Source organism: Macaca fascicularis, chromosome 10 (genome assembly GCF_037993035.2).
Source record: "Macaca fascicularis isolate 582-1 chromosome 10, T2T-MFA8v1.1".
Classification (NCBI taxonomy): domain Eukaryota; kingdom Metazoa; phylum Chordata; class Mammalia; order Primates; family Cercopithecidae; genus Macaca; species Macaca fascicularis.
In genome coordinates, this window is record NC_088384.1 from 90,884,114 (window position 1) to 90,900,519 (window position 16,406).

Sequence of the window (16,406 nt, forward strand, 5' to 3'; positions counted from 1 at the left end):
ATTTTATCTTATTTTATTTTATTTTTTAGAGATGGAGTCTTGCTCTGTCGCCCAGGCTGGAGTGCAATAGTGCGATCTTGGCTTACTGCAACTTTTGCCTCCTGGGTTCAGGCAATTCTCTGACCTCAGCCTCCCGTGTAGCTAGGACTACAGGTGTATGCCACCACGCCCGGTTAATTTCTTTTGTATTTTTTAGTAGAGACAAGGTTTCACTGTGTTGCCCAGGCTGGTCCTGAGCTCCTGAGCTCAGGCAATCCGCGTGCCTTGGCCTCCCAAAGTGGTAGGATTACAGGCATCAGCCACCACACCTAGCCAGAGCTTTTTTGTTTTGTTTTTCTTTTTCTTTTTTTTTTTTTTTTTTTTTTAGATGGGAGTTTTGCTCTTGTTGCCCAGGCTGGAGTGCAATGGCGTGATCTCGGCTCATTGCAACCTCCACCTCCTGGGTTCAAACAATTCTCCTACCTTAGCCTCCCGAGTAGGTGGGATCACAGGCACCTGCCACCGCGCCTGGCTAATTTTTTGTATTTTTAGTAGAGATGGGATTTCTCCATGGTGGTCAGGCTGGGCTCAAACTCCCGACCCCAGGTGATCCGCCCACCTTGGCCTCCCAAAGTGCTGGGATTACAGGCTTGAGCCACCGCACCCAGGCCAGAGTTATTTTAAATTTTACTACCATGAACATTCTTGTACATGTCTTTGGATGAACATGTGTACAATTTTTTTGCTGGATAAAAACCTAGGACTAGGATTGCTGGGTCATAGAGTTTGCATTCAGCTCTTAGCTGATATTACCAAATCCTATGTCTTTTTTAAAACAGCTTTATTGACAGGCTGGGCGCGGCGACTCACACCTGTAATCCAAGCACCTTTGCAGACTGAGGCGGGTGGATCACCTGAGGTCAGGAGTTCAGACCAGCCTGGCCAACATGGTGAAACCCCATCTCTACTAAAAATACAAAGATTAGCTGGGCATGGTGGTGGGTGCCTGTAATCCCAGCTACTCAGGAGATTGAGGCAGGAGAATTGCTTGAACCTGGGAGGTGGAGGTTGCAGTTAGCTGAGATCCCGCCATTCCACTCCAGCCTGGGTGACAAGAGTGAAACTCTGTCTCAAAACAAAAAACAAAACAAACAAAAAACAATTTTCCCGAACAAAACAAAACAAAAAAACAACTTTATTGAAATATAATTGACATACCATACAATTTACTCATTTAAAGTGTGTAATTCAGCCGGGTGTGTGGCTGAAGCCTGTGATCCCAGCACTCTGGGAGGCTGAGTCAGTCAGATCGCATATGTCCAGGAGTTCAAGACCAGCCTGGGTGACATGGTGAAACCCCATTTCTACCAAAAATACAAAAATTAGCTGAATGTGTTGGTGTATGCCTGCAGTCCCAGCTATTGTGGAGACTGAGGTGGGAGGATCGCTTGAGCCCAGGAGGCGGAGTTTGCAGTGAGCTGAGATTATGCTACTATACTCCAGCCTGGGCCACAAAGCCAGACCCTGTCTCGAAAAAAAAAAAAAAAAGTGTAATTCTATGGTATTTAGTATAGTCATAGATATGTGCAACCGTCACCACAGTCAATTTTAGAACATTTTCATTGCCTCAGAAGAAACTCCATACTCTTTAGATATTTCCCTCTCCCCAACTCCCCCATTCCCTCAGCCCTAAGGAATCACCAGTTGACTTTCTGTCTCTATCAGTTTGCCTATTATGGATATTTCATATAAATGGAATCATATGTAACCTTTTAGCTTCTCTCACTTGGCACAATGTTTTCAAGGTTCAACCATATTGTAGCATGTATCAGTATCAGTACTTCATTCTTTTTCATAGCTGAATAATATAATATGTATTATTGTATGAATATACCACATTTTGTTATCTTTTTGTCGATTGATGGACATTTGGGTTGTTTTTTACCTTTTGGGATTGTGAATAGTGCTGCTATGAACATTCATGTACACGTTTTTCTTTCAACACCTGTTTTCAGTGATTTGGGGTTTATGCCTGGGAATGGTGTTGCTGGGTCATTTGGTAATTTGGTTTGTCTTATTAAAGAAATGCCAAACTGTTTTCCATAGCTGCTGTACCATTTTACATTTCTACCAATAATGTATGAAGACTCTAGTTTTTCACATCCTGAGCAACACTTGTTATTTCCTTTTTCAAAAATTATTGTTGTAGGGGCACAGTGGCTCACACCCGTAATCCCAGCACGTTGGGTGGCTGAGGCAGGAGGACTGCTTGAGGCCAGGAGTTTGAGACCAGCCTGAGCCACACAGTAAGACTTCATCTCTATTTAAATAAAAGATTAAAAAAAAATTTAATAAATAAAAAATAAAAATAATATTTATCGCCAGTCTAATTGTTGTGAAGTGGTATCTCATGGTGATTTTGACCTGTTTTAATCTACATTTCCTTAGTGATTATGATATTCAGTATCTTATCATAGACTTATCTTTGAAGAAATGTCTGTTGAAACCCAGGCGCAGTGGCTCACACCTGTAATCCCAGCATTTTGGGAGGCCAAGACGGGAGGATTGCTTGAGTCCAGGAGTTTGAGACCAGGCTGGGCAACATGGCAAAACCCCATCTCTACAAAAAATGCAAAAATTAGCTGGGCGTGGTGACATGTACCTGTAGTCCCAGCTACAAAGGGCACTGAGGTGGGAGAATCTCTTGAGCCCGAGAGGTGCAGGTAGCCGTGAGCCAAGATGGCGCCAGTGCACTCTATCCTGGGTGACAGAGTGACACTCTGTCTCAGAAAAAAAAAAAAAAGTGTCTTTTTTGTTTTGTTTTGTTTTGAGGCAGGGCTTCACTCCTATCACTCAGGCTGGAGTACAATAGCACGATCTCAATTCACTGCAGCCTTGATCTCCTGGGTTCAAGGGATCTTCCTGCTTCAGCCTCCCGAGTAGCTGGGACTACAGGCACGTGCCACTGCACCCAGCTAATTTTTTATATTTTTGGTATATACGGGGTTTCACTATTTTGCCTAGGCTGGTCTTGAAATCCTGGTCTTAAGCGATCTGCCCACCTTGGCCTCCCAAAGTATTGGGATCACAGGCATGAGCCACTGTGCCCTGCCAAGAAATGTCTATTGAAGTCCTTTGCCCATATTTTAATTGAGTTATTTGTCTTTATGTTGTTGAACTCTAAGTGTTTTTAATATATTCTGGGTACTATATAAAGTACTCAGATCAGATATAAGATGGCAAATATTTTTCGCATTTTTGGACTGTCTTTTCACTCAATATTGTCCTTTTATGTACAAAACTTTTTAATTTCGATGAAGTCCAATTATCTATGTTTGCTTTTGTCACTGTGCTTTCGGTGCCATATCTAAGAAACCATTGCCAAATCCAAGGTATGAGGATTTACCCCTATGTTTCCTTCGAAGAGTTTTATAGTTTTAACTCTTATATTTGGGTCTTTGATCCATTTTGAGTTTTTTGTGTGTGGTGTGAGGTAAGGTTCAAACTTCATTTCGTGTATGTGAGTATGTTAAAGAGACTATTCCTTCTTCATTGAATGATCTTGGCACGCTAGTTGAGATCAATTGGCCGTAGATATATTGATTTATTTCTGGATTATCAATTATGTTCCATTGATATGTTTATCCTTATACCTACCACACTGTTTTGATTACTTTGTAGTAAGTTTTGAAATCCGGAAATGTGTGTTCTCCAACATTGTTCTTTTTCAAGATTGTTTTGGCTATTCTGTGTCCCTTACAATTAATTCCATATGAATTTTAGGATCATCCATATTCATTTCTGCAAAAAAGTGCTGCTGAAATTTCGATATAGATTGCGTTGAATCTGTAGATCAATTGGGAAGTATTGGCATCTTAACAAAATTGAATCTTTCGATTTATAAACACAGAATGTCTACATTTATTTAGGTTTCCTTTCATTTCTTTCAACAATGTTTTGTAGTTTTAAGTTTTATATTTCTTTTATAAAATTTATTCCTAAATATTTTATTCTTTTTGATGTTTCAGTAAGTGGAATTTTCTTCCTTTTTTTTCTTTTTTTGTTTAAGGGTCTCACTCTAATGCCCAGGCTAGAGTGCAGTGACGCCATCTTGGTTCACTGCAACCCACCTCCCGGCCTCAAGCTATTCTCCCACCTCAGCCTCCTGAGGAGCTGGGACTACAGCCACACACCACCACTGTCAGTTAATTTTTGTAGAGACAAAGTTTCACCATGTTGCCCAGGCTGGTCTCCAACTCCTAGGCTCCAGCAATCCTCCAGCCTCAGCCTCCCAAAGTGTTGCAATTCCGGGTGGGAGCCACTGCGCCTGGCCAGAATTGTTTTCTTCATTTCATTTACAGGTTGTTTATTGCAAGCGTACAAAAACTTTATACTGATTTTATACTGATCTTGTATTGGTAATCTTGCTGAACTCCTTTGTTAGCTGTCATTGTTTTCATTGATTTATTAGGATTTTCTGTGTACAAGATCATGCCATCTGCAAATAAAAACAGTTTTACTTTTTACTTTCCAATCTGGAGGCCTTTTATTTCTGTATCTTGCCTAACGGCCCTGACTAAAACATCCAGTATAATATTGAATAGAAGTAGCAAGAATGGGTATGCTCTAATCTTAGTGGGAAAGCATCCAATCTTTAACTATTAACTATGACGTTAACTGAGGGTTTTTCATATTTGCCTTTTATCATGTTGAGGAAGTTCTCTTCTATTCCTAGTTTGCAGTGTTTTTTGTTTGTTTGTTATCATGAAGGGGTGTTGGATTTTGTCAGATGCCTTTTCTGCATCTATTGAGATGATCATGTGGTTTTTGTTTTTTATTCTACCAAAAAGATATAATGCAATACTTGAGTTTTGAATAGTAAACCAAACTTGAATTTCTGGAATGTATCACACCGAGGCAGGGTATACTTCTTTTTATATGTTGTTGGCTAGTATTTTGTTGAGTATTTTTGCATCCATGTTCATAAAAGAATATTGGTCTGTAGTTTTCTTATTATGTGTTTGTTGGATTTTAATTTCAAGGTAAAACTAGTCTCAGAATAAACTAGAAGGCGTTTCTTCCTCTTCTATTTATGGAAAGTTTTTTTATAGAATTGGTATTAATTTTTTAAATGTTTTGTAGAAATCACTAGTGAGGTCATCTGAGACCTGGGCTTTTCTTTGTAAGTAGTTTGCTTTTTAGTATATATTACTAATCTCTTTATTTGTTATACATCTCCTCAGATTGTCTATTTCTTCTTGAGTCAGTTTTGGTATGTGTCTTTCTAGGAAATTTTACGTTTCATCTAAGTTATCTGATTTATTAACATACAATTGTTCATAGTATTTCTTTACAATCCTTTTTTATTTCTGTAAGATTGTAAGTACTGTCCCATCTTTAATTTCTGATTCTAGTAATTTGAGTCTTCTTTTTTTCTTGATCAATCTGGGATGGGTTTGTCAATTTTGTTGATTTTTTCAAAGATCCAGGGTTTGATTTTATTGATTTTCTCTATTGTTTTTCTATTCTCTATTTCACTAATCTCTGCTCCAATCTACCCAGTTTATCATATTTTGGTATGGCAGCCCAAATGAACTAAGACACTCTGTCATTTGAAAGACAGCCTGGGAGAGTTGGTATGACTACAGGCATGGCTCAAGCACCTAAAGATATCAGGACAAGGATCACCCAAACATCCATCAAAAGGAAACTAGTTAAACCCTTCAGGGAACTATGATGCATTATTATAAATAATAAAGTGGATCCATATATATTAACAGGGGAAAATGCCCATGCTATATTGGTAAATTTTTTAAAAAGGAAGTTGTAGACAGTGTGAAAATATAGTGCCATTTTACTTTTTAAACAGAATATATGTTAATGTACAGAAAAAGGTTGGAGGAATGTGTATTAAGTTATTGATAGTGAGATTTTTGGAAAGTTTGGATTTTGAGGGGGTGGATTACAGATACACATTATATATCTATAAAGTGTTTGATATTTGAAAAACTGTTACATCTGCAATCCAATAAAATAATTTAAAAAATTTTAAAGAAGTGGCCAGGCACAGTGGCTCATGCCTACAATCCCAGCACTTTGGAAGGCCAAGGCAGGAGAATCACTTGAGGCCAGGAGTTCAAGATCAGCCTGGGCTGTTAGTGAGACCCTTGTTTCTACAAAAAATGAAAAATCAGCCAGGTGTGGTGGTGTACGCCTGTAGTCCCAGCCACTTGGGAGGCCAAGGCAGGAGGATTGTTTGACCAAGAAAGTCGAGGCTACAGTGAACAGGGATTGCACCACTGCACTCCAGGCTGGGTGGCAGAGTAAGACCCTGTCTCTAAAAAAAAAAAAAAAAAGAAAGAAAGAAAGGAAGGAAGGAAGGAAGGGGAGAGAAGGGAAGGGAAAGAAGGGGAAAGGAAGGCAGGGAAGGAAGGAAGGAAGAGAAAGAAGGAAAGGGAAAGAGAAAAAGAGAGTGAGACAGAGGGGAAGGGAAGGGGAGGGGAAAGGGAGAGGGAGAAGGGGAGGGGAAAGGAAGAGGGAGGAAGGGAGGGGAAAGGGAGAGGGAGGAGGGGAGGGGAAAGGGAGAGGGAGGAGGAGAGGGGAGGGGAGGAGGGGAGAGGAGGGGAGGGGAGGGGACGGGAGGGAAGGGGAGGGGAAGGAAGGGAAGGGAAGGGAAGGGAAGGGAAGGGAAGGGAAGGGAAGGGAAGGGAAGGGAAACAGTCTATGGAGTCAAACAGATTGCTTTTGAATCATGGATCTGTGAAAGGAGGGGAAGGAAAGAAGGGAGAAAAGAAAAGATAAAAGAGAAAGGTAGGAAGGAAGGAAAGGAAAAGAAGAAAGAGAGACATAGTCTATGGAGTCAAACAGATTGCTTTTGAATCATGCATCTGCCAACTACCAGCTGGGTGATCTCTGGTAAGTTACTTCATGATTCTCACGTCACAATTTTCTCATCAATAAAATGGGGAATTAATACCAGCCTCGTAAGAATGATCTACCTACCTCACCAGTTTCATCTAATCCCATCATCCCCTCGGGGTGCTCTAGTGTAGGGGTCAGCACACTACCGCTCTTATGGCAGTAAGGGTCTATTTCTAGAAAATAAAGTTCTGGCTGGGTGCAGTGGCTCACACCTATAGTCCCAGCACTTTGGGAGGCCGAGGTGGGCGGATCACGAGGTCAGGAGATCGAGACCATCCTGGTTAACATGGTGAAACCCTGTCTCTACTAAAAAGACACAGGAAAAAAAAAAAAATTAACCAGGCTTGGTGGCAGGCGCCTGTAGTCCCAGCTATTTCGGGAGGCTGAGGCAGAAGAATGGCGCGAACCTGGGAGGCGGAGCTTGCAGATCACACCACTGCACTCCAGTCTGGGTGACAGAGCGAGACTCCGTCTGAAAAGAAAAGAAAAGAAAGAGAAGGAAGAGTTCTATTGCAACACATCCACAGCCATCAGGATGTTGTCTTACACATTGTCTATGGCTGCTTTTGCACTTCAGCAACAAAGTTGAGTAATTACTACAGGAACCATATGACCTACAAAGCCTGAAATATTTACTCTCTGGCCCTTTGTAGGAAAACTCTGCCAACCCCTGCTCTAGGAAGAATATATAGGCCCTCTTTCACCTCCTAAAACATGACACATTCCTTCTCACCACAATGCCTTTGAACATTCTGTTCCCTTTGCTAGAATGACATTTTCACATCCCATATCTAATCCTTTCCTGTCAATCCTATTCATCCTCATGACCTTCTCAGGGAGGTTTTTGCAGATCCTCAAACTAGATTAACTTTCTTTCTTTTTTTTTTTTTTTTTTTTTTTTGAGACGGAGTCTTGCTCTGTCGCCCAGGCTGGAGTGCAGTGGCAAGATCTCAGCTCACTGCAAGCTCCGCCTCCCGGGTTTACGCCATTCTCCTGCCTCAGCCTCCTGAGTAGCTGGGACTACAGGCGCCCGCCACCTCGCCCGGCTAGTTTTTTGTATTTGTTAGTAGAGACGAGGTTTCACCGTGTTAGCCAGGATGGTCTCGGCCTCTCAAAGTGCTGGGATTACAGGTTTGAGCCACTGCGCCTAGCCTAGATTAACTTTCTTGATATACATTCTCTTAGTATCCCTCATAGAGCTTATTGTGATGGCAGTTATCTGAATTATCTGTGCTCTTATTTCTTTAATGTTTGACTGCCGCTATAGACTGCAAACCCATTAAAAAATCTGTCTTGGCCGGGCGTGGTGGCTAATGCCTGTAATCCCAGCACTCTGGGAGGCTAAGGTGGGCAGATCACCTGAGGTCGGGAGTTTGAGACCAGGCTGACCAACGTGGTGAAACCCCGTCTCTACAAATACAAAATTAACCAGGCATGGTGGTGCATGCCTGTAATCCCAGCTACTCGGGAGGCTGAGGCAGGAGAATAGCTTGAACCAGGGAGGCAGAGGTTGTGGTGAGCCGAGATCACGCCATTGCACTCCAGCCTGGGCAACAAGCGCAAAACTCTGTTGCAAAAAAAAAAAAAAAAAAAAAGCCTGTCTTGTTCAGTGCTGAATCTCTAGTGCCTAACAAAGTACCTGAAGGTACAAAGTAGATGGAGGCATGAATGATATTATCTATAAAAGGTACTTATTGTCTGATATATACTATATGACATATACTTTATAACAAATAGTTCAACTAACAGGTGTGGAATTGGTTAAGAGCACAAATTCCGGGGTTGGACATGCTGAGATGAACCCCAGTTCTTCCATTTAACAGATGAAGAACCTTAGACAAGTCCCTTAACCTCTTTTGGCCTTTTTCCCATCTGTAAAATGGCAATAATATTAGTACCTACTTTGTGAGGCTTGTAATAAAGATTAGATGCTATCTACTATAGTTATTACTGTTGTTATGAATTATTATTATTATTGGTGCATGTCTTAGCTGGACAGCAGATATTATTATGAGTCCCTCAACGCTGACTCCAGGTTACTCTGGAGTCAGTTACTGGGACAGGGTGAGTCGAGGTCTCCTCTCCCACTCCCACTCTCAACCCAGTTAAATATAAATTAAACCACAGCCATAGTTAAGCAACATTCTTTCTTTAATTCCCCTTTGCAAATGGAAGCCCCTGAGCTTGTCCCCACCCCCACCCCATACCCTGGGGACCCCCAGATGCAAGGCCCCCACCTCAACCTGGTGGGAAAAGAGGAGCAACCCCTCCCTATAATGGCCCATTAAAAAATTCCTAGTCATTTAAGAAATGAGGCTGGGAACAGGAGAAAGGAATTAGAAGACAAGGCCCAGGTCAGGCCAGTCTGAAGATGTTGGGGTTGTGAGACCCTTGAGAAGGGTTTGCAAGCACATCCCTAAGCTCAGGGCCAGCATGGCTGAAGGAGGGGAGGTGACACATAGACAGTCTGATTCCTCAAGGTCCTGCCTGCCTGGCTGTGGATGCTGACACTCATCACCATCATCATCACCATCACTACCACCACCACCACCACCACCACCAGCGGCCTCCTGATGGAGAATTTTCCAGTTACTCTGGGATTGGGTTTGCTAAGCATCCCCTCTGGCCCCTGATCTGGGGCATCCATGGGGTCCCCCTGAGACCAAACCTGGGAGAAGGAGGGACTCTGGGAACATGCAAAGTGGGGGAGCAGAGACCCCACCCCACCCCGCTGCTCTACAGGATGGTGGCTCCAGCTGCATCTGGGCTCCGAGGGTCCTTAACAGCGATGATGAAGTTGTTGGTCCTTCGGCTGCCATGGACCCAGGATAAGACATCTACTTTCTCCACGTGGTGACCCCTGGCTTCCAGGAACTCAATCTCTTCCTCTGTGAACTCACCTGAAAAACCATCCCCGACATACACACATTCAGAATGTACAGAGCACTAGTTCAAGAGTCCTACAGTCAGACCTGATCGTCGTTCTGGCTGCTCCACCACAGAGCTGTATGACCTTGGACAAATCACTTTACCTTGCTGAGCCTCAGTTTCCTCATGTATAAATAGGGATTATATGAGAACATGAAGTTGCAGGGACTAACAGAGATAATGCACACACAGCACTGAACCTTGCATACAGTAAGTGATCAATAATATACAGTCATTCTTCATATTGAAAACAGGACAGATCAGGTGCAGTGGCCCATGCGTGTAATCCCAGCACTTTGGGAGGCTAAGGTGGGAGATCATTTGAGCCCAGGAGTTTGAGACTAGCCTGGGCAATATAAGGATACCCCATCTCTGCAGAAAATTTAAAAATTAGCTAAGGTTGGTGATACATGCCTGTAGTCCCAGCTACTCAGAAGGCTAAGGTAGGAGGATCGCTTGACCCTGGGAGGCACAAGTTGCAGTAAAGTAAGCTGAGATTGCATCACTGCACTCCAGTATGGGCAACAGAACAAAACCCTGTTTCAAAAAAAAAAAAAAAAAAAGAAAAGAACGGAAGGAAGGGAGGGAGGAAGGAAAAAAAAGAAAAAGAAAAAGGGGCTTTGTGGATCTTCATCTTCACCTGCCAAAGTCAAGCTGCCATCATTACTTGCCAGGATTCCTGCATAATCCACTAACTGGTCTCCCTGCTTCCAGCCCTCCCTTCCTTCCTTACTGGTCTCCCTGCTTTCAGCCTTCCCTCCCTTCCTTCCTTCCTTTTTTTTTTTTTTTTTTTTTTTTGAGGTGGAGTGTCGCTCTTGTTGCCCAGGCTGGAGTGCAATGACACGATTTTGGCTCACGGCAACCTCTGCCTCCCGGGTTCAAGCGATTCTCCTGCCTCAGCCTCCCAAGTAGCTGGGATAACAGGCATGAGCCACTATGCCCGGCTAATTTTCTATTTTTTTTAGTAGAGACGGTGTTTCTTCTTGTTGGTCAGGCTGGTCTCGAACTCCCGAGCTCAGGTGATCTGCCCACCTCGGCCTCCCAAAGTGCTTGGATTACAGGCGTGAGCCACCATGCCCGGCCCCCTGCCTTTCTTATAGCCTGTTCAAACAGCAACCAAGGGGATCCTTTTAAACCATTAGTCAGACCTTGTCACTTCCCCTGCTCAAAGCCCTACAACAGCTTCAACGGCTTTTAGAATAAAATCCAAAGTCCTTACCAAGGTGCCTCTAAGCCCAACATTGTTTGGGACCTTGCTACCTCTCTAAATTCCTTCCCTCATTTCCTTCTATTCCTCACCTTGCTTAACTGTATTCCAGCCACATTGGCCTCGTTGCTGTCCCTTTAGAAGGTCAAACATGTTTCTACTTCAATGCCTTTGCACTTCCTGTTCTTTCCGTCTGGAATGCTCTCCTAGAAAGTCACACTGCTGGTCCCCTTACTTCAGTCCAGTCTTTGGCACCTCTTCAAGAATTTCCTCCACCATTACCTAAAACAGCAGTCCCTACCATATTTACCTTGTTTGGTTTTCTTCCAAAGTACTTACTGTTACCTGTATTTGTTTATTTATTTACTGTGTCTCCCTCCACTAGATTATAAGCTTTTTGAAGGTAGGAACGTTGTCTCGTTTGCTATTGATCCCCAGTCCAGGGTCAGTACATAGTAAATATTGAGCAGATACTTACTAGATAGATGAACAAATCCCCATCCCGTTGGATAAGTTCAGGCCCTCATCATCTCTTGCCTGGGCCATATCCCAGCTGCTTCTCGTATGTTCCTGACTTAAATTCTCCTCCCCTCAATCTACCTCCCCTAAATAAGACAAATCAGGTCATGTGTCTCCCCTTCTCAACTGGATAATCTTAAGGCTGACCTCTGTGATAAGCCCTGTAACTCCAATCATACCGCTTCTCAATAAAGATCTAGTCTTCTTCTTTCCCTAATAGGAAGGCTTTCGGCAGCTCTTGAGATGAAGACCCAATCTTGAATAGTATTAAATCACTTAATCGAAAATCTATGTCCTTTGTGGTTCACTTTCAATCCTTTTGATTATGGCAAGGAACAAGTTTCAGTCTGCTCTCTAACACTTCCTAATCTCCTTTAATGGAGAAAGCAGTCTCAGAGCCTTCCATGGGCAACAATATTTAACTAAAAACTGCACGTATCTATTTGTGTAGCTAACAAATAGATGGTAGCTATTTATCATCTATTTGTGGCAAATGATGTCATTTTTCCATTTGTGATTATAATATAAGGTCTATTTTAAAAATACATTTAGGGCCAGGTGTGGTGGCTCACGCCTGTAAATCTAGCACTTCGGGAGGCCGAGGTAGGTGGATTACTTGAGATCAGGAGTTCGAGACCAGCCTGGCCAACATGGGGAAACCCCATCTCTACAAAAATGCAAAAATTAGCCGGCTGTGGTGGCATGTGCACCTGTAATCCCAGCTGCTAGGGAGGCTGAGGCATGAGAATCGCTTGAACCCAGGAGGCGGAGGTTGAAGTGAGCTGAGATCGCACCACTGTACTCCAGCCTGGGCGACAGAGTGAGACTCTATCTCAAAAAAATGATAAAATAAAATACATTTAGGCTAAAAGGAAGTTCATTTATAGAGACATGTTCTGTACATAATGGTTTAGATGGTGTGCAAATGTGGCAAAAGTCACAAAGGTGCTGGGTAAACTCAGAACTCTGGGAAACAACAGCTAGCCTCCCGATTGCTCTCTGAGTCATTCGTTCTGGTTTTTGCCTAGGCTGTTCCTCCTGATCAGAATGTCCTTTACCTCTACATGCCAAATTCCTACTCATACTTCAAGGCCCAGCTACTTGTTGCCTCCTCCATAAAGCCTCCCCAGGGCCTCAGGTGGATGAACTTTCCCTTCACCAAGCCCCCACTCCTTATGCCTCCATCTTACACTAAGGCCCTGAGGGGAGGACTGGGCTGAGCCCAAATAACTTAGCAGAGAGCCTCACGTTCAACAGAGACCAGCAGATATTTGTTGAACAAAATTCAGTTTCAAGGACGTGGCCTTGTCATCTATCAGCTGGGATCCAAGTGTCGCTGGCCAACTACAGGGTGTGATCGTTGAAGATCGCAGTCTCTGCTTCTAACATGATTCAGTCCAGCAGATATCAAGAGCTGTGCGGTAAAGAATAGAGTCTTTGGTATCAGCCAGGTGTATGTCCTAATTGAAGTTCTGCCACTTAGTGGTTGATCTTTGACTAGTTTATAACTTCTGTGAGCCTCAGTTTCTTCCTCTATAGAATGGGGATAATATTGAACAGGCAAGGACTGTGTCTCAATCAATTCTGTATTCTTTTGGACTAGTGTCATATTAATAAATTGTTATAATAAAAACTCTTCAAAGGTGCACACACTTTCCTGTTTATAAAATTCAGCTGTGCCAAAATTAAGCCCTTAGGTGAAAGTCCATCTCCTCACCATAAGGTCCATGATCTGGCGTCTGCCTGCCGGCCTCTCTGATCTAATTTCATCCTTGCTTACCTTGGTGTCCTTTTTATTCCTCGAACCACCAAGTCCATTCCTGCCCTGAGTTCTTTGTACTTGCTCCCCTGACCTACACAGTTCTGCACCAGTTCTTTGTACAGTGGGCTCTCTCTTACACTTTTTTTTTTTTTTTTTAGGAGACAGGATCTCACTCTGTTACCCAGGCTGTAGGGCAGTGGCGTGATCTCGGCTCACTGTAACCTCTGCCTGCCTGGTTCAGGCAATTCTCCTGCCTCAGCCTCCCGAGTAGCTAGAAGCACAGGCACGCACCATGCCTGGCTAATTTAAAAATTTTATAGGGATGGGGGTCTCACTATGTTACCCAGGCTGCTCTTGAACTCCTGGCCTCAAGCGATCCTCCCACCTCAGCCTGGGATTATAGGTCTGAGCCACTGCACCCAGTTTCTTTCTCTCTCTTTAGATCTCAGCTTAAATATCACCAAAGAGAAGTCTTCCTTGATCATTGAATCAGTCCTATTATGTCACCCTGCTCTGACTGTTAGCAGAGCACTTATTTGTCTCATATTTCTTTGATGACTTATTTTCCTGTTTGCCTGTAAATGCAGTATCCCCAGCACCTAGGATGATGCCTAGAAAACAGTAGGTGTTCAATACAAACTGTTGAGTAAATGAAGGTCTGAAGAATGAACAACTGTGTCTTATTTTACAAATGAGAAAACTGAGGCTCAGAGTTGAGACATGGATTTCCCAAGGCCACACAACCAGGAAATGGCAAGACTGGTTCCAATCCCCAGATGGTCCACTGCTCCAATAGGAATTTGCCAAATAAAACCAAACTTCACTGGCAGTTGGTGCTGGTTGAGGCATGGGCACCCTTGGGAGGAGTCCTTTCTCTACCAGTCCCTGTGCCCTCCCCACAAGATCTCTCCTCTGCACTCACTGTCCACCTGCAGGAGGTTGGACTGCAGGTCCGGGTGCAGGCGGCCGCGGGCCAGGCTGTCACTCAGGTTCCGGTTCAAGGTCAGGACATTCAGCAGAACCTGTGGTAGCCAAGGAACAGAAAACTCAGGGCTGTCCCCCAGGGCGATGGTCAGGATTCCTCAGCTCCCACCCTTGGTCCAGGCTCCTTACTCTTGAGAACTCTTACACTGGGTGTCATCTGAGCCTCCTAACAGCCCTGGAAGACAGGCAGGCCTGTGATGACTGTTCCCATTTCACAGAGAGGGAAAGTGAAGGCCAGCAAAGGAAATGACTTACTCCAGAGTTTAGAGGAAGCCAGGGAAGATACACCACTAGACCCAAGTCTCCTTAATCTAGCCCAGGGCTCCCTTTTTTTCTCTCTGGATAGGGCAAGGTTAACAGCTAGGGGTGGTCTAGGGCACAATGTGGGTGCCTTTAACTTAGTGGTTAGGAATGTGCATAGGCTCTGGAACCAAACTGCCTCCCCACTCTTTCTAGCTGAAAGTACTTGACCTAATGTCTTAACCTCTCTGGGCTTTAGTTTCCTTATCTATAAAATAGAAATAAGGATTCTCCCCAGAACTGGGAAGGTTAAAATGGTTAACACACATAACACAGTGCCCAGGACTTAGTACGAACTCTTTAAATGTTAGCTATGTTATTACTTCCATTTTAAAGATGAGGAGACTGAGGTTCAGAGCTGTTAAGTGAATGTTCCAGCATCACATGGTTACAAATTGGTAACATTTGGGCTGGAACCCAGGCGTGTCTGATTCCAGAACTCAAGATCGTTAACTCACCACCTACCAGAATAGGTGCCTAGCATATATATCAGATTCTCAAGACATTCAAGGAGCCATTCTGAGATGTTCTGGAGAGAAGCAGGCCCTTCCTTTCAAAATCCCACCCTAAAGAGGCCTGGTTGTCTATTCAGATGCTGGGTAGAGGTGTAATGCGACTTAAGGTTAACAGAACCTAGGCCACCCAGATGCTAACCCCACTTTTCAATCTACTGACCCTGCCATTTCCCCTGCAACCGGGAAAGACAGGAAGCATTGGAGTTCCATTTTCACTAAGAAACTCAGAGCAGCCCGTGTCCACGTTGCCCAGGATGCACCTGGCACAAAGCAGCCTCAGCCCATGTTTGCTGCATGAGGAATGGAAACAAGCCACAGATACGACAGGCATCTGCAGTCTAGGCCACAGTTTGGCTCCCGGCTGAAAAAGGCCAACCATGACATAAACCTCACCTGGGTCAGGCCGCTGAGGCCCCGGGCAGCTCCATTGGCCCCCAGAGCGAGGTAGGTTCCACAGAGCCCCACCGCGGGTCGGACCACTGTGGGCAGCAGGAAAGAGAGTGGCCGCTTCCCTGGCTGCACCGAGTTCTCCTGTTGTTAGAGGACAGAGACCACAAGGGGGAGGTGGGGTAGGACAAGACTGGGAAAGGGCCACTCCACAACCCTTCCAACTGCTCTCCCTCTTCCACATCTTCCACAGGCCCAGTTTTCCTGGGAGACTGGTCCCTTCCCAGACAACAGTTTGCTGTCTGTGAAATGGGTAGGGTGCCTGGATGGGTGGGGTGGATGGGGTATAAGTGGATCCACTGAACTATGAGGCTGCTATGAGTCACAGGAGAAAGGACCAAGCCAAGAAAGATGGCAATGGGGAAGAACAGGATAACCCCACCCTCATCATCTCTATATGTATTTGCCCTACTGGGACCCCAGACTATGGGGGCGTAAGAGTGCTTTTAACTGGATAAAAATTATTAAATCCTTCCTCCTTGGGTCCCTCTTTGGTGCCCAGACATAGGGCTGAGCCCCATCAGCTCAAGCTCACATCGTCACCACTAGTGCTGGAAAGTGCCCAAAACATCAAATCGGAGCCAAAACCCTCATTCTACAGGTGAAGAAATTGCCCAGAGAGGGCAAGATCTTCACGAGGTCACACAGTTAAGACAGTGACAGAATGGGACAAGAGTTCTTCAGACCCACCAGGCTCCATGTCCCAGACTTAGCAGGGCTAGGGATGAGGTGAACTTCTTTAGGCTTCCTTATACTAGAAGATTCTGGAGAAAGTAGGGAGAAAGGGGCAGCCATGCCACTGCACCTCCTACCTATAGGCCTTAGGATCCCCAGGGAAGCGGGG

At 44.3% G+C, this 16,406-nt stretch overlaps 1 protein-coding gene across 11 annotated transcripts in view; it reads right to left on the reverse strand.

The window, feature by feature from the left end:
• Positions 1-9,033: 9,033 nt before the first annotated feature.
• Positions 9,034-16,406, reverse strand: part of GGT7 (gamma-glutamyltransferase 7) — a 28,964-nt gene continuing 21,591 nt past the window's right edge. For 7 of the 11 annotated variants that reach the window (XR_012419300.1, XR_012419301.1, XM_005568789.4 and 4 more), the window contains 3 exons: positions 15,509-15,646; positions 14,239-14,338; positions 9,034-9,800 (listed from right to left, as the gene is read on the reverse strand). Coding sequence is in view for 8 of the 11 variants with exons in the window: in XM_005568789.4 (XP_005568846.1) it covers positions 9,637-9,800; positions 14,239-14,338; positions 15,509-15,646 (402 nt within the window). In the remaining 3 variants the exon portion in view is untranslated. Of the gene's footprint in view, positions 9,801-12,802; positions 12,969-14,238; positions 14,339-15,508; positions 15,647-16,406 lie in introns of all 11 variants that reach the window. The other 4 variants (XM_005568790.4, XM_074005110.1, XM_074005105.1 and 1 more) reach the window with 2 other exon arrangements.